The 25193-nt window shown below is 32.0% G+C and overlaps 2 protein-coding genes across 3 annotated transcripts; one reads left to right on the top strand and one right to left on the bottom strand.

Moving 5' to 3' along the window:
* The first annotated feature begins 7883 nt into the window (after positions 1-7883).
* Positions 7884-13972, top strand: LOC6033818 (transcription initiation factor TFIID subunit 6). Of its 2 annotated transcripts, XR_005278427.1 has the most exons (6): positions 7884-8869; positions 8934-9379; positions 9440-9744; positions 9804-10059; positions 13187-13417; positions 13484-13972. XR_005278427.1 is itself a non-coding variant. In XM_001844161.2 (4 exons), exons 1-4 carry the CDS (start codon positions 8009-8011, stop codon positions 10034-10036), a joined length of 1845 nt encoding a protein of 614 aa, XP_001844213.2. In that variant the 5' UTR covers positions 7884-8008; the 3' UTR covers positions 10037-10150. The 2 variants fall into 2 exon arrangements, 1 of the variants encoding a protein (XP_001844213.2); XM_001844161.2 differs by lacking the exons at positions 13187-13417; positions 13484-13972 and having other exon boundaries at positions 9804-10150.
* LOC6033819 (protein-lysine N-methyltransferase EEF2KMT) lies at positions 13714-23909 on the bottom strand. The gene is made up of 3 exons (XM_001844162.2): positions 23188-23909; positions 22298-23117; positions 13714-14311 (listed from the first exon to the last, which is right to left on the bottom strand). Exons 1-3 carry the CDS (start codon positions 23290-23292, stop codon positions 14193-14195), a joined length of 1044 nt encoding a protein of 347 aa, XP_001844214.2. The 5' UTR covers positions 23293-23909; the 3' UTR covers positions 13714-14192.
* Positions 23910-25193: the final 1284 nt, after the last annotated feature.

Below are 25193 nucleotides of genomic sequence, written 5' to 3'. Positions count from 1 at the left end.
ATTTTTTGGCTCCTCCCGCATAAAGTTTTACTATAAACCTACAGTAGATGTTATGGTTATCACACGATAAATTCTATGGTTATTTTTACCATGATTCTACAGCAGCCGTTATGTTTTTTCACCATAGAATATATCTTATTTTGGGAATTTATTATAAAAAAGGGGTATTGTTAGGCACAGTCACCATAAATATTTCGACTTTTCCCTATACAAAAAAACCAAATACTATACATTCTACCGTATTTTCATTGATGCCTTTTCCGTCCAAAAATTACCCTGACTATAGAAAACATAATACATTTATAATAAAAACAGTAACCATTACAATGGTTTGCACAGTAAATTCACAGTTCTTCATGGATTTTTCCATACTAAATAGTACGGTTTAAACTATATTCGTACATTGAAATAAATAATAACTACAGTAAGTTTTATTGTATTTTAATGTTATTTATTTTTTTTTCTCCACTAAATTGTACTGTAAAACATATATTTATACATTAAAATTAATGGTCAATATGGTAAGTTTTATTGTATTTTTATAGTTTTTTCGTAGATTTAAAAAAATAGTACTTTTTCCGCGTCGTTTTCTTTTAATATTCTGCTTCAATCCGAACTTTCTGACGTTGTTCGAAATGTTTGTAGCCGGTGCCGGAACTACTGCTTCGTACTTGGGATGAACTCTCGCGTATTTATGAAGAACAATCCTCAGTGGAATAGGCCCCTGTAAAAGAGAAACACACTAAATTAGACATAGGAATATTTTCATATGTTTGTTTCGGTACAAATGCTATTAAATTAGCTGTTCTAAAATTCTAAACTTCTAAAATTCTAAAATTCTAAAAATCTAAAATTCTAAAATTCTAAAATTCTAAAATTCTAAAATTTTAAAATTCTAAAATTCTAAAATTCTGAAATTCTGAAATTCTAAAATTCTCAAATTCTAAAATTCTAAAATTCTAAAATTCTAAAATTCTAAAATTCTAAAATTCTAAAATTCTAAAATTCTAAAATTCTAAAATTCTAAAATTCTAAAATTCTAAAATTCTAAAATTCTAAAATTCTAAAATTCTAAAATTTAAAATTTAAAATTCTAAAATTCTAAAATTCTAAAATTTAAAATTCTAAAATTTAAAATTCTAAAATTCTAAAATTCTAAAATTCTAAAATTCTAAAATTCTAAAATTTAAAATTTAAAATTCTAAAATTCTAAAATTCTAAAATTTAAAATTCTAAAATTTAAAATTTAAAATTCTAAAATTCTAAAATTCTAAAATTTAAAATTCTAAAATTCTAAAATTTAAAATTTAAAATTCTAAAATTTAAAATTCTAAAATTTAAAATTTTAAAATTCTAAAATTCTAAAATTCTAAAATTCTAAAATTCTAAAATTCTAAAATTAAAAATTCTAAAATTCTAAAATTTAAAATTCTAAAATTCTAAAATTCTAAAATTCTAAAATTCTAAAATTCTAAAATTCTAAAATTTAAAATTCTAAAATTCTAAAATTTAAAATTCTAAAATTCTAAAATTCTAAAATTTAAAATTCTAAAATTCTAAAATTTAAAATTTAAAATTCTAAAATTTAAAATTCTAAAATTTAAAATTTAAAATTCTAAAATTCTAAAATTCTAAAATTCTAAAATTTAAAATTTAAAATTCTAAAATTTAAAATTCTAAAATTCTAAAATTCTAAAATTTAAAATTTATAATTCTAAAATTTAAAACTCTACAATTCTAAAATTCTAAAATTCTTAAATTCTGGAATTCTAAAATTCTAAAATTCTTAATATCTCAATTTTCTAATTTCCTAATTTTCTAATTTTCTGATTTTCTAATTTTCCAATTTTCAAATTTTCTAATTTTCTATTTTTCTTATTTCCTAATTTCCTAATATCCTAATTTCCTCATTTCCTTATTTTCTAATTTTGTAATTTCTTAATTGTTAATTTTTTTAATTTCCTAATTTCCGAATTTCCGAATATCCGAATTCTGTAAATTCTTAATTGTTTAATTTTTTAATTTCTTAATTTCCTAATTTCCTAATTTCCTATTTTCCTAATTTCCTAATTTCGTAATTTCCTAATTTCCTAATTTCCTAATTTCATAATTTCCTTATTTTCTAATTTCCTAATTTCCTAATTGCCTTATTGCCTGATTTCCTAATTTCCAAATTTCCTTATTTCCTAATTTCCGAATTTCCGAATTGCCTTATTTCCGAATTTCCGAATTTCCACATTTCCTAATTTCCTTATTGCCTTATTGCCTGATTTCCTAATTTCCTAATTTCCTTATTGCCTAATTGCCTAATTGCCTAGTTTCCTAATTTCCTAATTGCCTGATTTCCCAATTTCCTAATTTCCTTATTTCCTAATTTCCTAATTTCCTAATTTCCTAGTTTCCTAATTTCCTAATTTCCTAATTCCCTAGTTTCCTATTTTCCTAATTTCCGAATTTCTGGATTTCCTAACTTCCAAGTTTCCTAATTTCCTTATTCCCTAATTTCCTAATTTCCGAATTTCCGAATTTCCTAATTTCCGAATTTCCGAATTTCCAAATATCCTAATTGCCTAATTTCCTTCCAAGATTCAGCATTTTGAGATTCGGTCTGATGAGCAGCTCTATATGTTTACATTAAATACAAAATTATGTGAACATTACTCGAGTTTTATAATTTTTAAAATTTTTATTTTTTGCATTTTGAGTGTTTTTAGAACTGCCTTGAGTCAGGGTATTCAAAACACCCAAAAAGCAAAAAGTGAAAATTATATTTATAGGACCTTTTCAAAAAAAACTCGAGATTTGTAATTATCAGTGGCATTCAAATTTGCAAATCCTATTATTTCATTTATTCATCAAAACAAATTTAACACTGGCACCGTGCCAATAAACGTCAAACGCTACTTTCTGTTTCTGTTATTTTTCAGTTGCGTACCACTCAACAAAATTCTTTTCGTGACCTTTTCCGTGACTGTTGTTTGAACGTTCACCGTTGAGCATCAACACACAACTTACCTAACGATTTTCGCCTCCAGACGAAACGACCATCCTGAACAAATCCGGCCGGAAGTGTCCGCAGCTGGCGCCGGGCCTGGTAGAAGAAGTCCCTGTAAAAAAGAGGGACACACACAGTTTGTTCAGACAATTGCTCTCGCAAACTTGACCTTGACCATTCTCTTTTGAACATAACCAAACTTGTCCGCACCTTCAGCAAACGTCAAATCAAAACAAATTGCTGCCGGATCTTTCTCCGGATCTCTTCCGTAAAAGATCCGGCAACAATTTTGTATGGCTTGAAGTTTGCAGAGGGTACCAAAAAAAGGTAAACAAATCACTTTGTGCATCAGCCAATAGCTTGAGAAATTTGCCTGAAAATGCCTGCTGTTGTTGCGGGTGCGATTCCGCCCTCTCCAAGTTCAACAAAACTCCTTATACTCACCCAAATATGAAAAAGTTCCGCCATCCCAGAGCCGTTCCGGTTCGGTCACCCGGCAAATTTGTCCAAGACCGTGTTGGACAAACGCCGGATGTTGCCTTTTTCACGAACACACGCGATTTCACTAAAACTTTTTCGATTAAACAGCGGCCAAACACGATCGACACAAACATGATCGAACACGCGCGCGATTGAAAACAAATGACAGCTCGCCATGGTGCGTTCGTTAGGAGCGTCGCCCAGTTTAGGTGTCATGGTGCGTTCGTTAGGGAGCGTCGCCCAGTTTAGGTGTCATGGTGCGTTCGTTAGGGAGCGTCGCCCAGTTTAGGTGTCATGGTGTGTTCGTTTTGTGATCCTTAATATTTTTTGCCGTTTTTATTATTGAATAAAAATGTTTATATGTTTAAATGTTCAAATGTTTAAATATTTAAATGTTTAAATGTTTAAATATTTAAATATTTAAATGTTTGAATGTTTAAATGTTTAAATGTTTAAATGTTTGAATGTTTAAATGTTTAAATGTTTAAATGTTTAAATGTTTAAATGTATAAATGTTTAAATGTTTAAATGTTTAAATGTTTAAATGTTTAAATGTTTAAATGTTTAAATGTTTAAATGTTTAAATGTTTAAATGTTTAAATGTTTAAATGTTTAAATGTTTAAATGTTTAAATGTATAAAGTTTAAATGTTTAAATGTTTAAATGTTTAAATATTTAAATGTTTAAATGTTTAAATGTTTAAATGTTTAAATGTTTAAATGTTTAAATGTTTAAATGTTTAAATGTTTAAATGTTTAAATGTTTAAATGTTTAAATGTTTAAATGTTTAAATGTTTAAATGTTTAAATGTTTAAATGTTTAAATGTTTAAATGTTTAAATGTTTAAATGTTTAAATGTTTAAATGTTTAAATGTTTAAATGTTTAAATGTTTAAATGTTTAAATGTTTAAATGTTTAAATGTTTAAATGTTTAAATGTTTAAATGTTTAAATGTTTAAATGTTTAAATGTTTAAATGTTTAAATGTTTAAATGTTTAAATGTTTAAATGTTTAAATGTTTAAATGTTTAAATGTTTAAATGTTTAAATGTTTAAATGTTTAAATGTTTAAATGTTTAAATGTTTAAATGTTTAAATGTTTAAATGTTTAAATGTTTAAAAGTTTAAATGTTTAAATGTTTAAATGTTTAAATGTTTAAATGTTTAAATATTTAAATGTTTAAATGTTTAAATATTTAAATATTTAAATGTTTGAATGTTTAAATGTTTAAATATTTGAATGTTTAAATGTTTAAATGTTTAAATGTTTAAATGTTTAAATGTTTAAATGTTTAAATGTTTAAATGTTTAAATGTTTAAATGTTTAAATGTTTAAATGTTTAAATGTTTAAATGTTTAAATGTTTCAATGTTTAAATGTTTAAATGTTTAAATGTTTAAATGTTTAAATGTTTAAATGTTTAAATGTTTAAATGTTTAAATGTTTAAATGTTTAAATGTTTAAATGTTTAAATGTTTAAATGTTTAAATGTTTAAATGTTTAAATGTTTAAATGTTTAAATGTTTAAATGTTTAAATGTTTAAATGTTTAAATGTTTAAATGTTTAAATGTTTAAATGTTTAAATGTTTAAATGTTTAAATGTTTAAATGTTTAAATGTTTAAATGTTTAAATGTTTAAATGTTTAAATGTTTAAATGTTTGAATGTTTAAATGTTTAAATGTTTAAATGTTTAAATGTTTAAATGTTTGAATGTTTAAATGTTTAAATGTTTAAATGTTTAAATGTTTAAATGTTTAAATGTTTAAATGTTTAAATGTTTAAATGTTTAAATGTTTAAATGTTTAAATGTTTAAATGTTTAAATGTTTAAATGTTCAAATGTTTAAATGTTTAAATGTTTAAATGTTTAAATGTTTAAATGTTTAAATGTTTAAATGTTTAAATGTTTAAATGTTTAAATGTTTAAATGTTTAAATGTTTAAATGTTTAAATGTTTAAATGTTTAAATGTTTAAATGTTTAAATGTTTATATGTAATATTTTAATATTTTAATATTTTAATATTTAAATATTTAAATATTTAAATATTTAAATATTTAAATATTTAAATATTTAAATATTTTAATATTTTAATATTTTAATATTTTAATATTTTAATATTTTAATATTTTAATATTTTAATATTTTAATATTTTAATATTTTAATATTTTAATATTTTAATATTTTAATATTTTAATATTTTAATATTTTAATATTTTAATATTTTAATATTTTAATATTTTAATATTTTAATATTTTAATATTTTAATATTTTAATATTTTAATATTTTAATATTTTAATATTTTAATATTTTAATATTTTAATATTTTAATATTTTAATATTTTAATATTTTAATATTTTAATATTTTAATATTTTAATATTTTAATATTTTAATATTTTAATATTTTAATATTTTAATATTTTAATATTTTAATATTTTAATATTTTAATATTTAAATATTTAAATATTTAAATATTTAAATATTTTAATATTTAAATATTTTAATATTTTAATATTTTAATATTTTAATATTTTAATATTTTAATATTTTAATATTTTAATATTTTAATATTTTAATATTTTAATATTTTAATATTTTAATATTTTAATATTTTAATATTTTAATATTTTAATATTTTAATATTTTAATATTTTAATATTTTAATATTTTAATATTTTAATATTTTAATATTTTAATATTTTAATATTTTAATATTTTAATATTTTAATATTTTAATATTTTAATATTTTAATATTTTAATATTTTAATATTTTAATATTTTAATATTTTAATATTTTAATATTTTAATATTTTAATATTTTAATATTTTAATATTTTAATATTTTAATATTTTAATGTTTTAATATTTTAATATTTTAATATTTTAATATTTTAATATTTTAATATTTTAATATTTTAATAGTTTAATATTTTAATATTTTAATATTTTAATATTTTAATATTTTAATATTTTAATATTTTAATATTTTAATATTTTAATATTTTAATATTTTAATATTTTAATATTTTAATATTTTAATATTTTAATATTTTAATATTTTAATGTTTTAATATTTTAATATTTTAATGTTTTAATATGTTAATATTTTAATATTTTAATATTTTAATATTTTAATATTTTAATATTTAAATATTTTAATATTTCAATATTTTAATATTTCAATATTTTAATATTTTTATATTTTAATAGTTTAATATTTTAATATTTTTATATTTTAATATTTTAATATTTTAATATTTTTACATTTTTATATTTTAATATTTTTATATTTTCAATACTTTTATTACATGATTCGCATTATTTAAAAAAATCGTTCAAAAAAAGTTCACACTGTGCAACTATAACATTACAATTAAACTTACTGTAACAAAAATTTGGAAAAAAATGCATTATGAGATTTCCAATAACCAAACCATGTTATTTGCTGTCTTCATGAATTTTACGGTAGTTTTATTGTTTCAATTTATAACATTTCCAATAACAAAACCATGAAATTGACTGTAACCATGAAATCTACGATAGCTTTATCGTCATTCCAATGAAGTTCAAAAAAATCAACCATAAACTAACCATAAATATTATAATATCTATTGTAACTGCATGGTTTTGACAATGCAAATCATCATATAATTTTATGCGGGCTCCCTTTTCAAATGGTGTCAGTAAGTGTCGGTAAAGCAGTTCACCATTTAAAATCATATTTTATTAATTTGTGGTACGGTTCACATAAAATAAGAATTGAACAGTTTGGGGTAGGGTATGACTATGATCCACGAAAAAACTCCCTTGTAAAAATGTATTGTAACATTACCTAACGACCTATTTAATAAATTGTAGGATTGTTTGGGGAATGGAAAATGTACGGTTGCACCCTATTTGGTGTATTATTAAGATCATTTAGGAAAAATCATTCGACAAATGGTGACTGTATGGTTGTTGACTATGCGGGAAGCGTTTTTCAAATTCATCGCAGCAACCGTGTTGATTTTCATTTTGATTGCTGTCAATTTACAAAGGTTTAGAAAATTATGATCAGGAATTTCGCCGGATGCAACGGTTCCGTGGCCTTTGGGGCAGGCATGGCGATCCTCGGTCTTCGTATCGTGTCGTATGGACGCACTGTGGGTCTTGCTCTCTCCATAGGTTTTTCCATTGCGACGGTATCTTTCTGCGGCGATTAATTGAAGCGCAGTATTCTATTTTTTCTTGAAATTATTAATACAAGGCGAGTGAAGTCAAAATCGAAAAATTTAAATTTGGCCGTCAAATATGGCCGACCGGTGAAAGTTAATTCACCATTTGTAGACCCCTCGTACGAACAGAACCTTAAAATAGGTAGCCCGCATTTACGGCCTTCACTGTAAACCCGATGACGTTTCAGGCAGAGAGAAAAACATCAACAAACTGCAGCTTTGCATTTTTTTTTCTGCCGCGGATGCTTTCGATTAAAATTGCGGATCAAATTGTAGTTTGAAGTGGTTTTTGGTGATTGTTAAAGGCGCCACAATGAGCGACGGCGACAAAACCATGTACGGCACAACGCTGTCGCTGGAGTCGATCAAGGTAATCGCGGAAAGCATCGGCGTCGGCAGCTTGCCGGATGATGCCGCCAAGGAGCTGGCAGACGATGTGTCCATCAAGCTAAAGCAAATTGTGCAGGATGCGGTCAAGTTTATGCACCACTCGAAGCGGATGAAGATGTCGATTGCCGACATTGACCACTCGCTGAAGGTGCGGAACATTGAGCCGCAGTACGGGTTCGTTTCGCCGGATTTTATTCCGTTCCGGTTCGCTTCCGGTGGTGGGCGGGAGTTGCACTTTATTGAGGAGAAGGAGATTGACCTGGCGGAGGTAATTCAGACGGCGCCACCGAAGATTCCGCTGGATATAACGCTGAGGGCCCATTGGCTGTGTGTGGACGGAGTGCAGCCGACGATTCCGGAGAATCCGCCGCCGCTGTCGAAGGATGTTCAGGCGTTGGACTCGGTGAATCCGGTGAATAAGCTGGACAAGGCGCACATTAAGGACACGACGGGAAAGCCCGCGATCGGGAAGGCTCACAAGCTGAAGAACGTGGAAACGGTCCACGTGAAGCAGCTGGCCACGCACGAACTATCCGTGGAGCAGCAGCTGTACTACAAGGAGATTACCGAGGCGTGCGTCGGATCGGACGAAGCTAGAAGGGCCGAAGCGCTTACCTCGCTGGCGTGCGATCCAGGACTGCACGAGATGCTGCCGAGGATGTGCACCTTCATTGCCGAGGGCGTGAAGGTCAACGTGGTCCAGAACAATCTGGCGCTGCTGATTTATCTGATGCGCATGGTGCGAGCCCTGCTGGACAATCCGGCCCTGTATCTGGAGAAATATGTAAGTGGATTCTTCGTGGTTGGTTGGTATATTCCTAATGATTGTTATTTTTTTTTCTTTCCAGCTTCACGAACTGATCCCATCCGTCTCAACCTGCATCGTTTCGCGGCAGCTGTGCATGCGCCCCGAACTGGACAACCACTGGGCGCTGCGCGACTTTGCCGCCCGGCTGATGGCCCAAATTTGCAAAAACTTCAACACTTCCACTAACAATCTGCAGACGCGCGTAACGCGACTCTTCAGCGCGGCCCTGCAAAACGATAAAACTCCCCTTTCGTCGCTGTACGGCGCCCTCGAGGGACTCTCGGAGCTGGGAACGGAAGTGATCAAGGTGTTTATCATCCCTCGGTTGCGCTTCATTTCGGACCGGGTCGAGGTGCACCTGCAGGGAAGCAACATCAGTGCGGTGGACAAGATTGCGGCCGGTCACATCCGGGCCATGCTGCAAAAGGTTTGCTCGCCGGTGCTGAAAACGCTCCGCAATCCCCCGGACGTCGTCGAGGAATACAAGTTTGTCTTGAGGGTAAAACATTGCTATTGAATTAACTCTACATTTATCTAAATTTCCAGGAAAGATTACGGCTTCCTCGGTCCAACCATCCACCAGGGTGTGATCAAGGCACGGACGGCACCTCCGACGGCCCCAACCTGTACCAGCAGCAGCAGCGTGTCCGTGAACAACGTTTCGATCGTGACCACTGCGGCCACCACCCCCGCACGGCCACAGACTCCGCTGATAAGCTCGGTTGTCAACAAACCGTCCGGTTCCGGAGCCATCCAGCGGCAGTCATCATCCCAGGGTGGTTCCTCTGCCAGTGGACAGCAAAAGTTCGTCATCGTTTCCCAACGCCAGCAGACGCCGTCGCCGTCGCAGGGTGAGTTCCACTAATTTAGGTTTTTACTACTCATTTCTCATTTCCCCTTTTGGCAACAGACGACTTTGTCGGGATCATCCAGCAAAGTCAGCGCTCCAGCGTGGGTGGATCCTCCCAGCAGGGACTCATCAAGATCGAGCCCCAGTCGGGTGCCGCCGCCGTCGCCGCCCAGAAGCTGGTCGTAATCAACCAGTCGACGCCGCAGCAGGGTCCGGCGGCGAATGTCATCACCATCGGGGGCACCCAGACGGGACCGCCGCCCGAGTTGGACGATTTGTCGCATCTGGCGTAAGCAGGGCGGAGCAGCATTTGATTGTAAGTTTTTTTTTGTGTCGAGTATTTTTTCCCCTTCGTCGGTAAATTTAAGATAGATTTTTATCGGATGGAATATAACTTTCGTATTCAATTCTTTTAGCAGATGATTGATGATCCGAAAGTCCATTGAAATCAAAATCCGTTCTTGATTGATACGTGAGGACCTTTTTAAATCTTACCACATTGAACCGACGTTTTACGCGCGCGCTATTTATTTCATTAATTTGTCAAAAAAGTACAACATCCCTGCGATTTTTTTTTATTTTAAGGGGTTACATACATGTAAATCGACATAATTGGTTGGTGTGAGCACACGCTTGATTTTATTGAAAACCTGTTTTGAGGGCATTAAAATATACATTTTCATCTATTATCAAAACAAATTTGAAGACATTTGGTTGTATCATTGCCGAGATATAGTTATTTGAAGTTAGAAGTTTAAAAAAAAATCGGTGCCACGAAATGTTATCACTGCCTTGACCAAATCTGCTCAAAATTTTGATGAAGAATCATTAAACCGGTCCCGTGTGCATGACGAAGGCCGATTTTCAAAGTTTTCATATGAAAATATGTATGTTTTCGTTTTTTGTATTTTTTTATAAAGCAAAATTCTGGAGTTTTTTTTAAACCCGAAAAACAAAATTTCCAGTTTTTGCTTTTTGGGTGTTTTTGAAACCCCTTTGAGTCAGGGGTAAAAACACCTAAAAAGTAAAAACTAAAAAAATGGTTTATTGGACTTTTTCAACAAAAAAAAAAAATCTTTAGAATTCAACTCGGTGTTTTGAGAAAAACGCTCATAAAGTTTGACAGTCCGCCTTGCGCACGGCAACATGTTGAGCTTATTGTCTCTTACTCAGTTTAATCATGTAATGTCTTCATGAAACTTTCAAAAGTGATTGAAAATAATCTTGTAAGTGGATTCAATAAATTTTCTGTATTATGAAATTTTATGATTTTCTACAAGTAGTAGCCCCTTAATTTTAGAATATTATAAAATAAATTAAGTCCATTTTTTGATTTTGAATTTATGAATTTTAAATGTCGTGTAATTGTATCCTTAAGTTTCATTTAAATTTGTGAGTTTTTTTTTTTTTAAATTTTGTTGATCTATGTTATTTTCCAAATATATAAACATATTTTTTTTTTTAAATTTTCGAATTTTGGAATGTGAATTTTCTAGAATTTAACCATTTGGCAGTCCTCTTTCGCGACACACTTTGTAAGAATTTTGTAAATTGTTAGAATGTTAGAATTTCAAAATAAACAATTATTTTTTTAGCAAATTTTAGATCATTTCGAGTTTTTTATCCTTGAATTTTAATTTGTTTGTATCCTTATTTTTTTAATTTTGAGATTTTTTAATTGTTGCATTTCAGAATATTTGATTTTTAAATTTTTAAATTTCAAATTTTAGAATGTTTAAATTTTTAAATGTTCAAATTTAACAATTCACGAAATTTTAAATTTTACAGATTGTTTGCCATCAAAATTATTATTTTTTCGGTACCGTAAAACGGGGTGACTTTGATAGCCAGGGTGACTTTGATAGGTTTCCGCAAAATGTAGAGTACAATTAAAATACGTACGGAATTGTTTAGAACCATATTGACCGTAGTAGAAAAGTGTTCAAATTACCTCAAAAAGAACTTTTCATGAAATTTTGAAAATGTAAAAAGTTAGTTAACTATAATAGTTAAGAAAATGTTGATGAATGTCATTATTTTAAACTTCTCAAAGTGTCATGATTTTCTCAATGAACATGATTCTGAATCGGATAACGGAATGCAATTTCGGATTTTTTGGACAATTTTTCACTAGGAGAAGGTTGAATAAGTTTGTAAATAATGAATAATATGTGATTTTGAAACACAATTAAAAAAATCTCCAAATGTATAGGAAATTTCAGTTGAACAAATTTCATGTAAAATGTGAAAACTTGTGAATCGTGCTTCAAATTTAGTATGAAATGCAATTTAAATCGATAATTTTATAAACAAAACTAGTTTTAACAAATTTCTGGCAAAAATCCGACTTTTTAGCAATTTTACCTAAAATTTATATGTTTTCTGTTACAATCTTATAAACTTAGTTAACTAAATATAAATATGGATTGTTTTTCTTAAAACAATGTCAGCTACTTAAGTGATGGTACATTTAACGTACAAATAAAGTTTGAACATCATAAATATAATTTTAATAAGAAAAACTATGACTATCAAAGTCACCCCGGAATTTAAACTAAGAATTTTTAACGTAACTATTTTTCTAAACACTATTGAACAAACTTTTTTTTACCAAAATAGAGCATGGACTTGGTGTGGCGTACCCAGTACATGTTTTAGAAATAATAATCTTGAGAAAAACCTTCACTGTTGGAAAATATTCCAAACACAAATTGAAATCCTATCAAAGTCACCCCGGTTTACGGTACCTTAAGATTCAGCTTTTTGAGGTTTGGTCTAAAGGAGGTATTAGATATTAACACAAACTCGCAATTTTTCGTGTTTTACGCTTTCATGCGACAAATTCACAAAAAAGCTAAATGTATGCAGGCTGAAGTTTCTGCAAACAGAAAGCAAGCAAACTGGCAAAAAGTGCGAGATTATTTGGTTGTTTGTTTAGCATAGTCTAATATCTCCTTAAAGCTGTATACGCACCTCGGAAGGTACCGATCAAAAAAATATTCAAATGGGCTGCAGCGGCAGCGAAAGCAAGCCAGTGAATGTGAAGAAATGTCTCAAGAGATCGTCCCCTCTCCTTTGTTCTCCTGTTCGTGAAGCCTTTTCTTGACTCCTTTTCTTGGGAAATGCGTATTGATCCTAATGAGGAAATTATGAATCTTTAGTTAATTATACATTTATACCGAAGACCTCGCCGAAGACATTATATTTAAACATTTTTAAATAGTTTTTTTTTTTACAAATGAAGCTTTGCGTTCCTTCCGAGCTCCTCTAAAAAAACCCTTAGCAGGGTTGTAGAAATATCAAAACTTTCACTTCACAAAGACTACAATTATCATGCCCGAAATCTCATCCCCAAACTTCTACTGCCCTTTTTCCGTCGTGAGATTTTCGTGTTTACACTATATCGTGTGATTTTGTCTTTATCTCTCTCATTCCCACAATAGCAATCAACCCTCCTGAACAAAACGTAGCCACAAAAGCCGCCACAAAATAAAATTTGCCAGCACAGTTTAACAGGACGTAATGCGTGGTTGGTTCCCAATTCCCCTCTCGTGTTCTTTCATTGCGGTTTGCTGAGAAAACTAAACAATCTTCGGCGAGTGAGCGAGTGTTAAAAAGAAGAAAACTCACAAGCTGTAGCGACGAGCGTTACACTTTCTGTCATTTCGGTGCAGGTATCATTGAATGATAGTTGTTTTTCTATCACACTTATATTTACAACACTTCCTCTTGTATTTTAGATTATGGTGACTTTAACGCTTTAACCGAAATCTGGTCACTGACTTCGAAGTTAATTCCTTAGAATTATTGTTTTCCAAAACTGCTTGGGATGCTCGATGAAGATTAAAACTTGGGAACTTAAGACTATTTTTTTTCTTTTGATTTGATAAAAATAAAAATTTGTTGAAAATGGTTTGTGTTCGCTTATGCCTGCTGATTTGAGGATAAAAAAAAGTCAAACACCAAACGGTTGTGCTGCAGCTAAAACATTTCGTCTTTTATTATCGGAATATATAAGTAGAAGTTAGAAGGAGTTCAAAATATACTATACTTTCAGGTGTACGCTAGATGTGTAAAAGTACTACTTTAAAAAAAAAAGTTTCACACCACGAACTGTGTTGAACACTCTGCTACTGGACTGTGGCGTGATGCTAGATATAGAGAGAATCACTAATCTGGAAAAGCTCTTATATTAACAATATATATATATGTAACATTTGTAACTTTGACAACCTGTCGTTTAATGTTTGTATTTTATTTTTGTTTGTTTGTTTGTTTGCATTACCTTTAAGCGAATATCTAAGTGGAAAGAAATGGAAAGAATTTAAGAAAGATAAATATTTTTCTCTGATTCGAATTAGGTGAAAATGGACTAAGCGGTTCTACACTCTGTTTGAGGTTGCTCAAGTTTAACCGTATGTATAGAGATAGACAGATAGCTGTAGAGGTTCACTGAAAGCTCCAGTCTCGGGTCACGGAGAAAATTCGTATTTTGGCCGATGATGAGTCCCACTGGAAATGTTTGGACGGACAGACGGTTTCCTCGTTGATGCAGTATTTGGTTGAAACTGAAAGAAGATCAATACATGGATTTTTAATGAATTTCAACCACATAAAAAAACTTAACTTATTTAGTAAAAAACGTGTGATGCGATTTTTAAATTATTGGATCGTTTTGTTCTAAAAGTCGTATCGATTATGATGAAACTTTTACTTATCTCTGCACGAGATGAACTCATGCCAAAAATGACAAAAGAACCCGATAAAATCAGTGTACATCGACCTGCTACACACTCTGAACAACACGCGTATAATCCTCGCTAAGTTTGCTTCACGAATTGACAGAAATGGGTTCAAAAATGGTACAAATTAGTTTTTTTTGACCCCGGAAGAAAAGTTGACACATGAAGTTTCACTATTCAGGCCCGTAGCCAGGGGGGGGGCTTCCGGGCTGCAGCCCCCCCCCGAAATTTTTTCCAATTTTTTAAAAATTGAACTACCTTAAAAAAATCTTAAATCAATGATTGTGTGTTCTCTTCCCAGAAATAATTTGTAAGATAGAGAATCAAGAATTGATTGATCAAACTAAGTAATTTGCCTGTCCATTGCCGGGCTCAGTTTTTGTAGATTATGGATCCAAAATTTGGATATTTAAAAATTGAGCTGCAGATTTGAACATTGTTCCATTCAGTAACATCTCATTTATCTTGTAGTTTTAGCATTACATTGGTTAGGATGGTCCAAATCTGGGCTTACTTGGGGCTATCCCCTGAAATCAAAGATTTACGCATCACTAGCCTAAGTTCCAAAATTTGAGCTTTTCTGACCACTGACCACCAAGTTTGGGCAAAATCGTCAAATTGTATGGAGAAAAGCAACTGTTTCAGTTTTTGACCAATGGAAGGCGCAATAACTATCCAGTTCTTATCAATTTTCAGAACTAATATCTTCTTTAAATTTGGAAAAACTTTCCCGAAGACACCTTATTTTTTTGGGTTTTTTTGCTAAAAAGTTATTAACCATCGAAAATAACAATTTCCGAGCGGACTGCTCTAAGGGGCTACATAGAAATAATCCGTCATCTGGGGCGAATCGGGACTACAGTCTGAATAGGGACAGCAAAAATCCTTAGATCTTGTTGTCTTATTTTTGATTGTAGAGTATGACCCCTGAAGAACCATAAAATAATTTAGAATTTTTGGATTCAATGTGGCTGTCAAAATGGAGGTCAAGAAATATTTCTGGTGTTTTTTTTAAAGGTCTAATAAACCAAATTTCTAGTTTTTGCTTTTTGGGTGCTTTTGAAACCGTCAGGGGTATTAAAAAACACGAAAACGAAAAACGAAACGAAACTATTGGCACTACGCCCCCCGGGGCATGGCCTTCCTCTAACGTGGGATTTCTGCTCCAGCGCCTCTGACGAGACAGGAGAAACCGGGACCGACGTTTTACTTCACCATCCGATAGAAGCTCAGTGGATAAGGCGGGAATCGAACCCGCGTCTCATAGCATCATCGGGATCGGCAGCCGAAGCCGCTACCCCTGCGCCACGAGACCCACACCCAAAAAGCAAAAACTTGGTGTATTGGACCATTAAAAAAACAGATGCCGAATTTGATGTTAAAAACAAGCAAATAAAACATGCCGATTTCATTTGTTCCTGATTCGGTTATCCGAAGTCCTTCGAACTTTGGATAATCGAAACTTTGGATAATCGAGGCTTCGGCTAGTCGAATTTGGATTGTAAAATTAATAGCCCTCCTTTATTTGCATTAAAACCTTTAAACTGTTAATACATGTTTTTTCTCTACATTTTTCAAAATTTATCATAATTTCTCAAAAATATTTAGATTTTGTTTTCAAAAACGAAAGCATTTAATATGAAAAACATTTGAGTGAATTTTGACTATTATCAGAAATACAATTCTAATTTTATCGTTTTGAAGAATATGGTTAGTTACATATCTAAGACCTTAGAGAAAAATGCTTGAGAAATATCTGCGTGTATTTTTTTATTACTTTTTCGTAAACCTTTTTTCCGAAACCACTCGTCCAAAATGCTTTCTTTTGGTCACATTTTTTAGTTTCCACCGTGGCCAATCTCCAATTTTTATTTAATATATCGAAAATCGGAAGATCAACTAAGTGAATACTTATTATCAACTAATTTTCACTTTGTGCATGAGCTTGCGATTTTTAAAGAAAGAAATAAAATGATAATGGATTCAAAAACTCTGAAATTAAATTAATTAAACATCACTTTCAAATTATATAATTTCTGATCAATAATTCATTTTTAAACTATTTAATTTCTATTTTTTGGATTTTACAGATTAGAATTTGCATTTTGAAAAGTTTAAAATTTCTTTATTTTTTTTTATAATTTCTTATTTCTGAATATCAATTGTAAATATTTTCCAAAGTTTATGTTGCCACCTTTTCAAAATGGACCAAAAACAGAGAGCAAATACAATATTTAAAAAAAATAGCTTCACAATTTTAATGGAAATAACTTATTTCGATTAAGTCTTTTTAGGACCAGCGACCAGGTCGGTCCGGAAAACAAATTTGAAATGTTTTTCCTGCTTTGATAATCATATACGACATGTTTGGGCTCGTTTAAAAATATTTAGAATTTTTGTAACATGTCGCGGAACCGCGGAAAGTTTTTTCTCACGAAAAAAAGGATTTCGCCATCAGCTAGATATTTTGAAAACTAACGTTGCAAAACAACTGTACTGATTTAAAGTGTGTTTTGAACACTTAAAATAATAAAACCATAGCTTGTAGTTTTGATTTGTAACCCTCTCAACTTTGGTCAGAGTTTAGTGACATAAACTTCAGAATAATATTCGCAACGGCTAATTGAAGATTTAAAAATTTTACACTTTCAAATTTCTAAATTTTCATAATTTTTGATTTAATTTTTTTTGGTATAAGACAAAGAAATGCCAGAAATCAAAAATAAAAATAATAAAAACATAAAAAATTTAAGATAACAATTCAACAGAATAATATCAAAAATCTGAAATTCCAAAAATTAAAAATCTAAAACTGAAAAATTAATAAAATAATTGATACTTAAGAAATCCTAAACTAAAAAAATATCATTTTAAAATTAAGTTATTCAAAATCCAATAAATTATGTTTTTTCAATCTTAATTTTGGATGCTTTAAATATTTTTATGTTTGAATTCTAGTATTCCTAAATTAATTTATATTTACCAGAAAATTAAGTGATTTTTGTAATGGCTTTTCCCTTATTTCAGCATTTTAAGATTCAGCGTTTTGATAGTCAGCTTCATGAGGCAATTCTTCAATATTATTTAAGCGAATACATTATTTTCAAACGTTATTTTCAGTCGCATCCAAATAAACCAATCAAAATCTCATCAACACATATTGCTCCCGAAGAAATATCAAACGACGCTTTTTGTTTCTGTTCCTTTTCAGCTGCGTACCGCTTAAGAGAAGTCTTTTCGTAAACCTTTTCTTGACCGTTCCTTGAGATTTTTTTGTATGGAGTTTTAAGAGTCTCCGTACTACAGGACATTTTTTAAAATTTTCGTTTGAAAGTAAAATATAGTTCTTGTAGCAAAATTCAGACTTAGATTTGATTTACAGGAAAAATGTAATTGATTTAAGAATTCTTACATAAAGTATTCTTTACTTTTAAAACAAAAATTTAAGATAATAATTACACATGATAATTTCAAAAAAATCAGAAATTCCAAAAAGGGACCATCCATAAACCACGTGGACACTTTAGGGGGTATGGCGATTGTCCACGATCCATACAAAAAGTTTTTTTATATGGACAATTGTCCACGAGGTGGGGGGGGGGGGGGGTTGAGATTTCCAAAAAAGTGTCCACGTGGTTTGTGGATGGACCCAAATGAAAAAAATCAAATACATAAAAAACATAAAATAATTACAACTAAAAAAATCCTTAAGAGCGAGTTTTTCACCGATATGAAACAGGTCGTATCGAGGTGCTCCGATTTGGATGAAACTTTCAGGGTTTGTTTGTCTATACATGAGATGAACTCATGCCAAATATGAGCCCTCTACGACAAAGGGAAGTGGGGTAAAACGGGCATTGAAGTTTGAGGTCCAAAAAACATGAAAAATCTTAAAATTGCTCGCATTTCCGTAAAACTTCATCAATTCCAACTCTCTTAGATGCATTCGAATGGTCTTTTGAAGCCCTTCAAAATGTGCTATAGACATCCAGGATTGGTTTAACTTTTTCTCATAGCTTTAGCAAATTACTGTTAAAAATGGATTTTTTTAAAACCTTAATAACTTTTCCCAACAGCCTCCAACACCCATACTCCCATAGGTCAAAAGTTAGGGAATTTCATGGACTATAAGCCTACGGTATTAACTTTTTGGCCAATCGTAGTTTTTCTCATAGTTTGGCGATTTTTCTAGAACAAACATTTTACAACGTTAGTTTTTGCCCTGTAGGCCGCCATAACGGCATTTTTTGGTCTCAATTTTGTCATATTCGGAATCCTCGGACAATTTCACGTAAGTTAGAAGTATTGGAGTTGTAAATTTGATTGGAAAAATTGCCGTTTAGAATGAATTAAAATATTTTTAACAATTTGTTGGATTGGGGTAAAACAGGTTTTCGCCTACTTGATACAGCATTTGACGTATTGGTCATAGGGTTAATAAGATCTTTTTCTTTTTCAAAATGTTTTATTTAATTATTTTTAAAGAAATATTACAACTCAATACTTCTAACTTACGTGAAATTGTCCGAGGATTCCGAATATGACAAAATTGAGACCAAAAGTGCCGTCTTCTCGGTCTACAGGGCAAAAACTAACGTTGTAAAATGTTTGTTCTAGAAAAACCGTAAAACTATGAGAAAAACTGATTGGCCAAAAGTTAGTACCGTAGGCTTATAGTCCATGAAATTCCCTAACTTTTGACCTATGGGAGTATGGGTGTTGGAGGCTGTTGGGAAAAGTTATTAAGGTTTTAAAAAAAATCATTTTTAACAGTAATTTGCAAAAGCTATGAGAAAAAGTTAAACCAATCCTGGATGTATATAGCACATTTTGAAGTGCTTCAAAAGACCATTCGAATGCATCTAAGAGAGTTGGAATTGATGAAGTTTTACGGAAATGCGAGCAATTTTAAGATTTTTCATGTTTTTTGGACCTCAAACTTCAATGCCCGTTTTACCCCACTTCCCTTTGTCGTAGAGAGCTCATATTTGGCATGAGTTCATCTCATGTATAGACAAACAAACCTTGAAAGTTTCATCCAAATCGGAGCACCTCGATACGACCTCTAGAACAAACCGAGCAGAATCTACAAATACTGCCTCTTAAATTATAAAAAAAAACATTTTTTATCATTTTTAAATAAAGATATTCAAAAAATAATTTTCAATCATTTCAATAAATTATGTTTTAATAATCTTATTTTTTTTGATGCTTCGAATATTGGTATGTTTGAATTCAAGTGCAGACTAAGATTATATTTACAGGATAAAACTAATCAATTTATGAATTCTTACATAAAGTTTTCTTTATTTTTAATTTAGCAAGGTTTCGTAAATATAAAATTTCTAAACCATTCCTAGAGTCAAGATATTGCTTGAACAAACATCGATTTTAATAAATGGTTACAATCCTAAATTATTAAACATGTATATAGATTAAAATTTTATTAAAAATTATCTTTAGAATTGAGATCTGATTAAATTTTTTTGTCATGTTTTAAAATTTTATTTTTGCTCAAATTCTGGACCAATTTTCAGAATACAATGAGTAATGAATTTGAAAATGGCGTTTAGTCGGAATATTAAAGTTAAACATGATTCGTTTTAATGTTTGATGCAATTGAGGAAAATTTTAACGGTTACATATGCATTTAAAAATGGTTACATATGCATTATTCACAACTCTTCCAGTGAATATTTTGGCGTTAAAAATTAATTTAATACATTTTATCTAAATTTTTAACACATTAAAATTAAACACAGGCACTGATTTTTTTTCTTCAAATATATATTTATTATAGGCCTACACAGAAAAAAAATGTGAATTTACTCGACACGGAAACAATGAATCACATGTAAACTCAGTTGATGTAAACTTGAGATTCGACGTAATTTTTTTTTGTTGCCATGGAGACACTTCAGAAGCTGAAATTTCAACGATTATATTTTTTGTATTTCATTAAAATTATTTATTTTTGAGAGCACCAGGAGCTTCGCAAAATATGAAATGGCTTCAATAGCTTAGAACAATTAAAATAAAACATTGTTTAAGTTTGTTTATAAAATTTTAAGAAAAACAAATATTCCAGTTATGAGTTTTATGTTGTGCTAGAAAATAGAAAAAATGAAAAATGTTAGATAAACCATCACAATTATCACACAGCTGAAAATGTAAATCCAGACATAATACTTATGGTTAGATAAATCGATATTTCTTTTTAAAAAATTTATGCTTTCAAAAATTTGATTCGAGTTAAGTATATTTTAAATTTAGCGACGTTTATCACGAAATTGGATTACAATTAAACAATTCAAGAAAATGTTAAAAAACACTTTCTACTCCTTTAATACAAACTAGCTGTTAAAATAAAGAAAAAAAAATGACGAACGAGTTTCTTCAATAAATACATTGATAACTTAATATGAAAATCTTCGAAAACTTTTTTGCATACATTACATTAAAATTTTACAATTCATCTCAATAATTATACCACAAACCAAGTGATGGTATAAATGATTTGCTGATTTTTATACTCCTTGAATTTTTGCACCCAAGCCCCCCCCGAACAAAAATCCTGGCTACGGCCCTGTTCACTATGTTGGGCCTGAGGAGCTGTTTCATTTTTGTCTTAATTTGTTTTTGGAATGGAACATTTCATCCGGTATTTTTGAAAAAGATTAAACCGTAAACTAGGATTGCGCTAATATTACCAAAAAGAAACCGACAACATTTGATTATCTAATCTAATCTAATCTAACCCTAGCGCAGCCAGTCTTTCGAGGGCATCCTGGAAAATGCCTTAGGTTGATTAACGCCTAGCATCCTCTTGTCATTATTAACAATTGCAGTGCCCCAATGCAATAAATTGCTTTAAAACATCACAAACGTTAAAGCGGCCAGGCCAACTGCGTAAAGTTTACCGCAAAGATGATTCGTTGAAGTGGGTTGAGTTTGAGCACGAATGTTCAAAAAACAACACAATTCTGAATCTACAGTGGAGGAAGAAACGTGGGGATCCCCTGCTCACGTTCCTGTTTGTTAGAGCAATAAATCGATGGGAGCACCATGCTAAGAAGTTTTGGTGCTCCGAGACCCTCGGGGATGGGGCATTGTATTTCCACAAATGCCCTGGACACTATTTGCCGTGGTTATAGCGCCACAACTCGCTAAGAAACCGACAACATTTGATTATTGTTCTTAATCTGTTGGGTTTTATTTTATCAATAGCATATTTTTGCATTTAATATAAAGTATGTTTTCGCAAATCAAAAGAGTCAAAATTTCTTCCCACGAATAAAAATAATAATAAATCAATTACTGTGTATTTTACAACAACCGATTCAGCGGTCTCCATCACTCAAGTATCGGACTAACATTTCGTTCGTGGTCGGCGTCGGTATTGATCAGCATGATGGGGACCTTTGAAAATTGCGAAGTGGTGATGATTGGTTCCTACTTTTCATCTGTGGTCTGTGGTCAATAACGGACTGCTGACATTTTTCCATAAAAAAAACATGTCTGTTTGGAGAGTGGAATATTGCCAACCTGTGGTCTTTCGACTGCTGGAGACGGTGATCTTAGCGGGTAGCAAACTGGATTTCATCATGTACAATCCCCATTACCCATAGGAAACCATGTGCAATCCCATAAAATTTTAATAACCTTCGAGTTAATACTGAAGTAGTGGATGAGCAATGAAAATAATACTCTAGGACATCCATGTGGACTAAACTAACGTCCATGAAACGACCTTAGTATTCGCTCTTCAAATTCCAGCAATAATATTTTGAGTTTTACTGAAATCAAACTTACCGAGCATCTCCAGGAAGTCGTTCAGCGTGTCCTGGTTGCGTTCCGTGCACGACAGCACAAACTTGCACCGGTTGTTGGTGATGGCAAAGATGTAGTTGACGGCCGTCAGGAGCGGCTGGAACAGGGCATGGTCGTACACGATATCCGCCCCGACGAGTATGTCCGGCTCGATGAGCTGGTTGAGATTGGATGCGTTGATGTAGCTCCAATCGAGGTCCATCACGGCCACAATGCTGTCGATATTATCGATTAAACAGCTTATCAGCGGATTGTCGGTGTCGACGCGGGTGCCCTTGGGAAAGTTGAGCTCCACGTTCTGCCGGAGCGTGTTGATGACCGAGTTGTGGCAATCGGACAGAACGATCATCGACGGTTCGCAGTACTTGGCCATGAAGATTCCCGTAAGGCCAACTCCCGAACCGAGCTCGAGGATGTTTTTGCCGTGAAACTCCTCCAGGTTGTTGGTGACGAACTCGCACAGTGCCTTCGATGCCTGCCAGCTGCACAGACCGGTCGTGCCTTCCGATATGAACGAAGACGACTCCTTCAAGGTGATCACATCGTTTCCAGGTATCTCGTAGTGTTTAAAACTAAATCCAGCTTGGTCATCGATTCCCGACTGACTAGACAGCAGGTTGCAGTACTTTTCGTACAGTTGGTCGTGCTGTTCTACGTTCATCTTGTTCAGGTGATGTATAATATGCTTCAAAAATGCTACCTGATACGCTACTCTCACAGGGTACTGCACTACAAGCGGATTGTTGACCGTGGCGTCGAGCAGTTGTTCCTGATGCTCCCAGCTGATATCGTCGAGGAGACCCTGCGCGGAGCGGAAACACAATCAGCAGCGGCTCGCAACGCAATGCGCCTCAAAACAACACAATACTCACGTGCCAATCAATTTGGTTTATCGGCGTACAGCACAGAAAGTTTTTCCTGACTAGCAGTAGGGCATCCTCCGTGTTCATTGTTTTATTTTTACATTTCTGAAACATTGCGGCCGTGGACGGTCGATTGCACCACCACTTGAGACCAGGACGGATTCGTTGCTGCTGCCAATGTGGCGTTCCTTGGACCACGACAAGATGCTACTGTCGGGATGCTGCTGCTGCTGCTTACTGCAGATGATGACGATGCTGATGCTGGCACAAAGTAACAAGACGAACACCGGTCCCACCACTTGGACGTCATATCCAAGACTGTTCAGGGGGCAATTTGTACCGCAGATTAGCTGTTTATAATTTCTCTGGCACCGCGCGCCGCGGCCACGGATCGAATAAGCAAAAAGAAAAAAAAACGCGACCGAATCGAGGATTTTAATTAATCGGCACGATATTTACGACAATCACTAGAGGCGTTTATTTTTACTTCCACACTAATCACAAGTGAGCAGCACAGCGTGTGTGTTTTCATTCGACCGTGGATTTTGGTCTTTTCAAGTGCCTCGCGTTTTTTTATTTATTGAATTTTCGCGCAAGACAGAGGGCAGCGTGGTATTTGCGGTGTCAAAATATTTTGCCACAAATGATATAGAGAAGCGCGAGTTGTTACAGCATGAAAAAGCGAGAGAGAGAGACCAAGATTCTCTTTTTGGCTTTTTTATATTTCCATCTGACACTTGTCTTGTTTGAAAATACCAAACACGTGACTATCCTCCTCTGGCCGCACAAGCATTGCCCACCATATACGAGCGAGTCTCGCCCTGTAGAAATGTTTATGCGCCGTACGGTCTGAACTCACCACGTCCACTGGATGCTAGAGTGACCACAATTTTGTATCTAGAAAAAGTTAAATTAAAACATTTACAAAAAAATCTTTGAATGCTGCTACATTATTTAAAACTTTGCTTGTCTTCTTTATGTTCTGCTTAATTTAGTTTTAGCATGTTTGTATGCAATCCATTGTGTTTAGTTTTGGTTTTCTATTGCTAAAGTTAAGCCTATTCTACAATTCCCACTTTTGCCTATTTGCTGTTTTTCATAATATTCCTCTTGTCTTGAGTACCTAATTCTCTAGAACTTCGCAATTTTACTCTTTTCTTATCGAACCCCGATCTACCGCTTACGAGGCAGAAGCGTTACCATTAGGCTACGTGACTCGGTCATATCTGATCGATTTGGTGTCTTGGGAAAAGTTGTAGGTTACGTTTTGGATTGTTTTACAAAAAAATGTGCACGGAAAATCAATTATCCGATTCTTTTTTATTTAACTTTTCATCATAGAAAAATTTCCACTAGAGTTTGAAATTCTAGACCATTCTTGATTAGGTCCTATGAACATATGAAACACAATAGCTTATATGACCTTTTAAAAATAATAACTCTAAAATTTATGGTTCCTTAAACCGGACGACTTTGATAGGATTTCCATTGCTCCGATAAAAAACTTTATTTAAATCAGTTTTTTATCGGAGCAGATCAGAAAAGACGTGAAACTTGTTTTTCACACAAAAGTGTCAAAATCGAGTTTATAAATAAATCTCTATGAAATTTTCTATGCTTTTAATAATATATTTTCGCAGGGGTGCTTTATCCTCACGAAATACAGTCCAGACTCGATTTTCCGAAGGCCTTAAAAAATTAAATCTTCGGATAATCGAACCAGGATTTTTTTCGTTGGCTTAATTTTGACACTATTCTCTACTACTCTAAAGTGATTTAGAATTTTCAAATCCATGATGACGAACAAAATTGTGGTGATGAAATAATGACCGATAATGCTTCCGGTATTCAAACAGACCACTCAAATTTGTCTAAAATGGGGACGTAGAATTAGAATGCGATGATTGAAGTAACAACGAACAATACGATGTTTTTTGTACCATACTATCGACGCTTCGAATAATCGAGTCTGGACTGTATTTTAAAACTTTAAAAATAAGGCTAGTACAAATTTT

Source organism: Culex quinquefasciatus, chromosome 3 (assembly GCF_015732765.1).
Source record: "Culex quinquefasciatus strain JHB chromosome 3, VPISU_Cqui_1.0_pri_paternal, whole genome shotgun sequence".
NCBI lineage: Eukaryota > Metazoa > Arthropoda > Insecta > Diptera > Culicidae > Culex > Culex quinquefasciatus.
The sequence above is the reverse complement of the archived record's forward strand: the minus strand, read 5'-3'. Positions and strand labels throughout refer to the sequence as shown.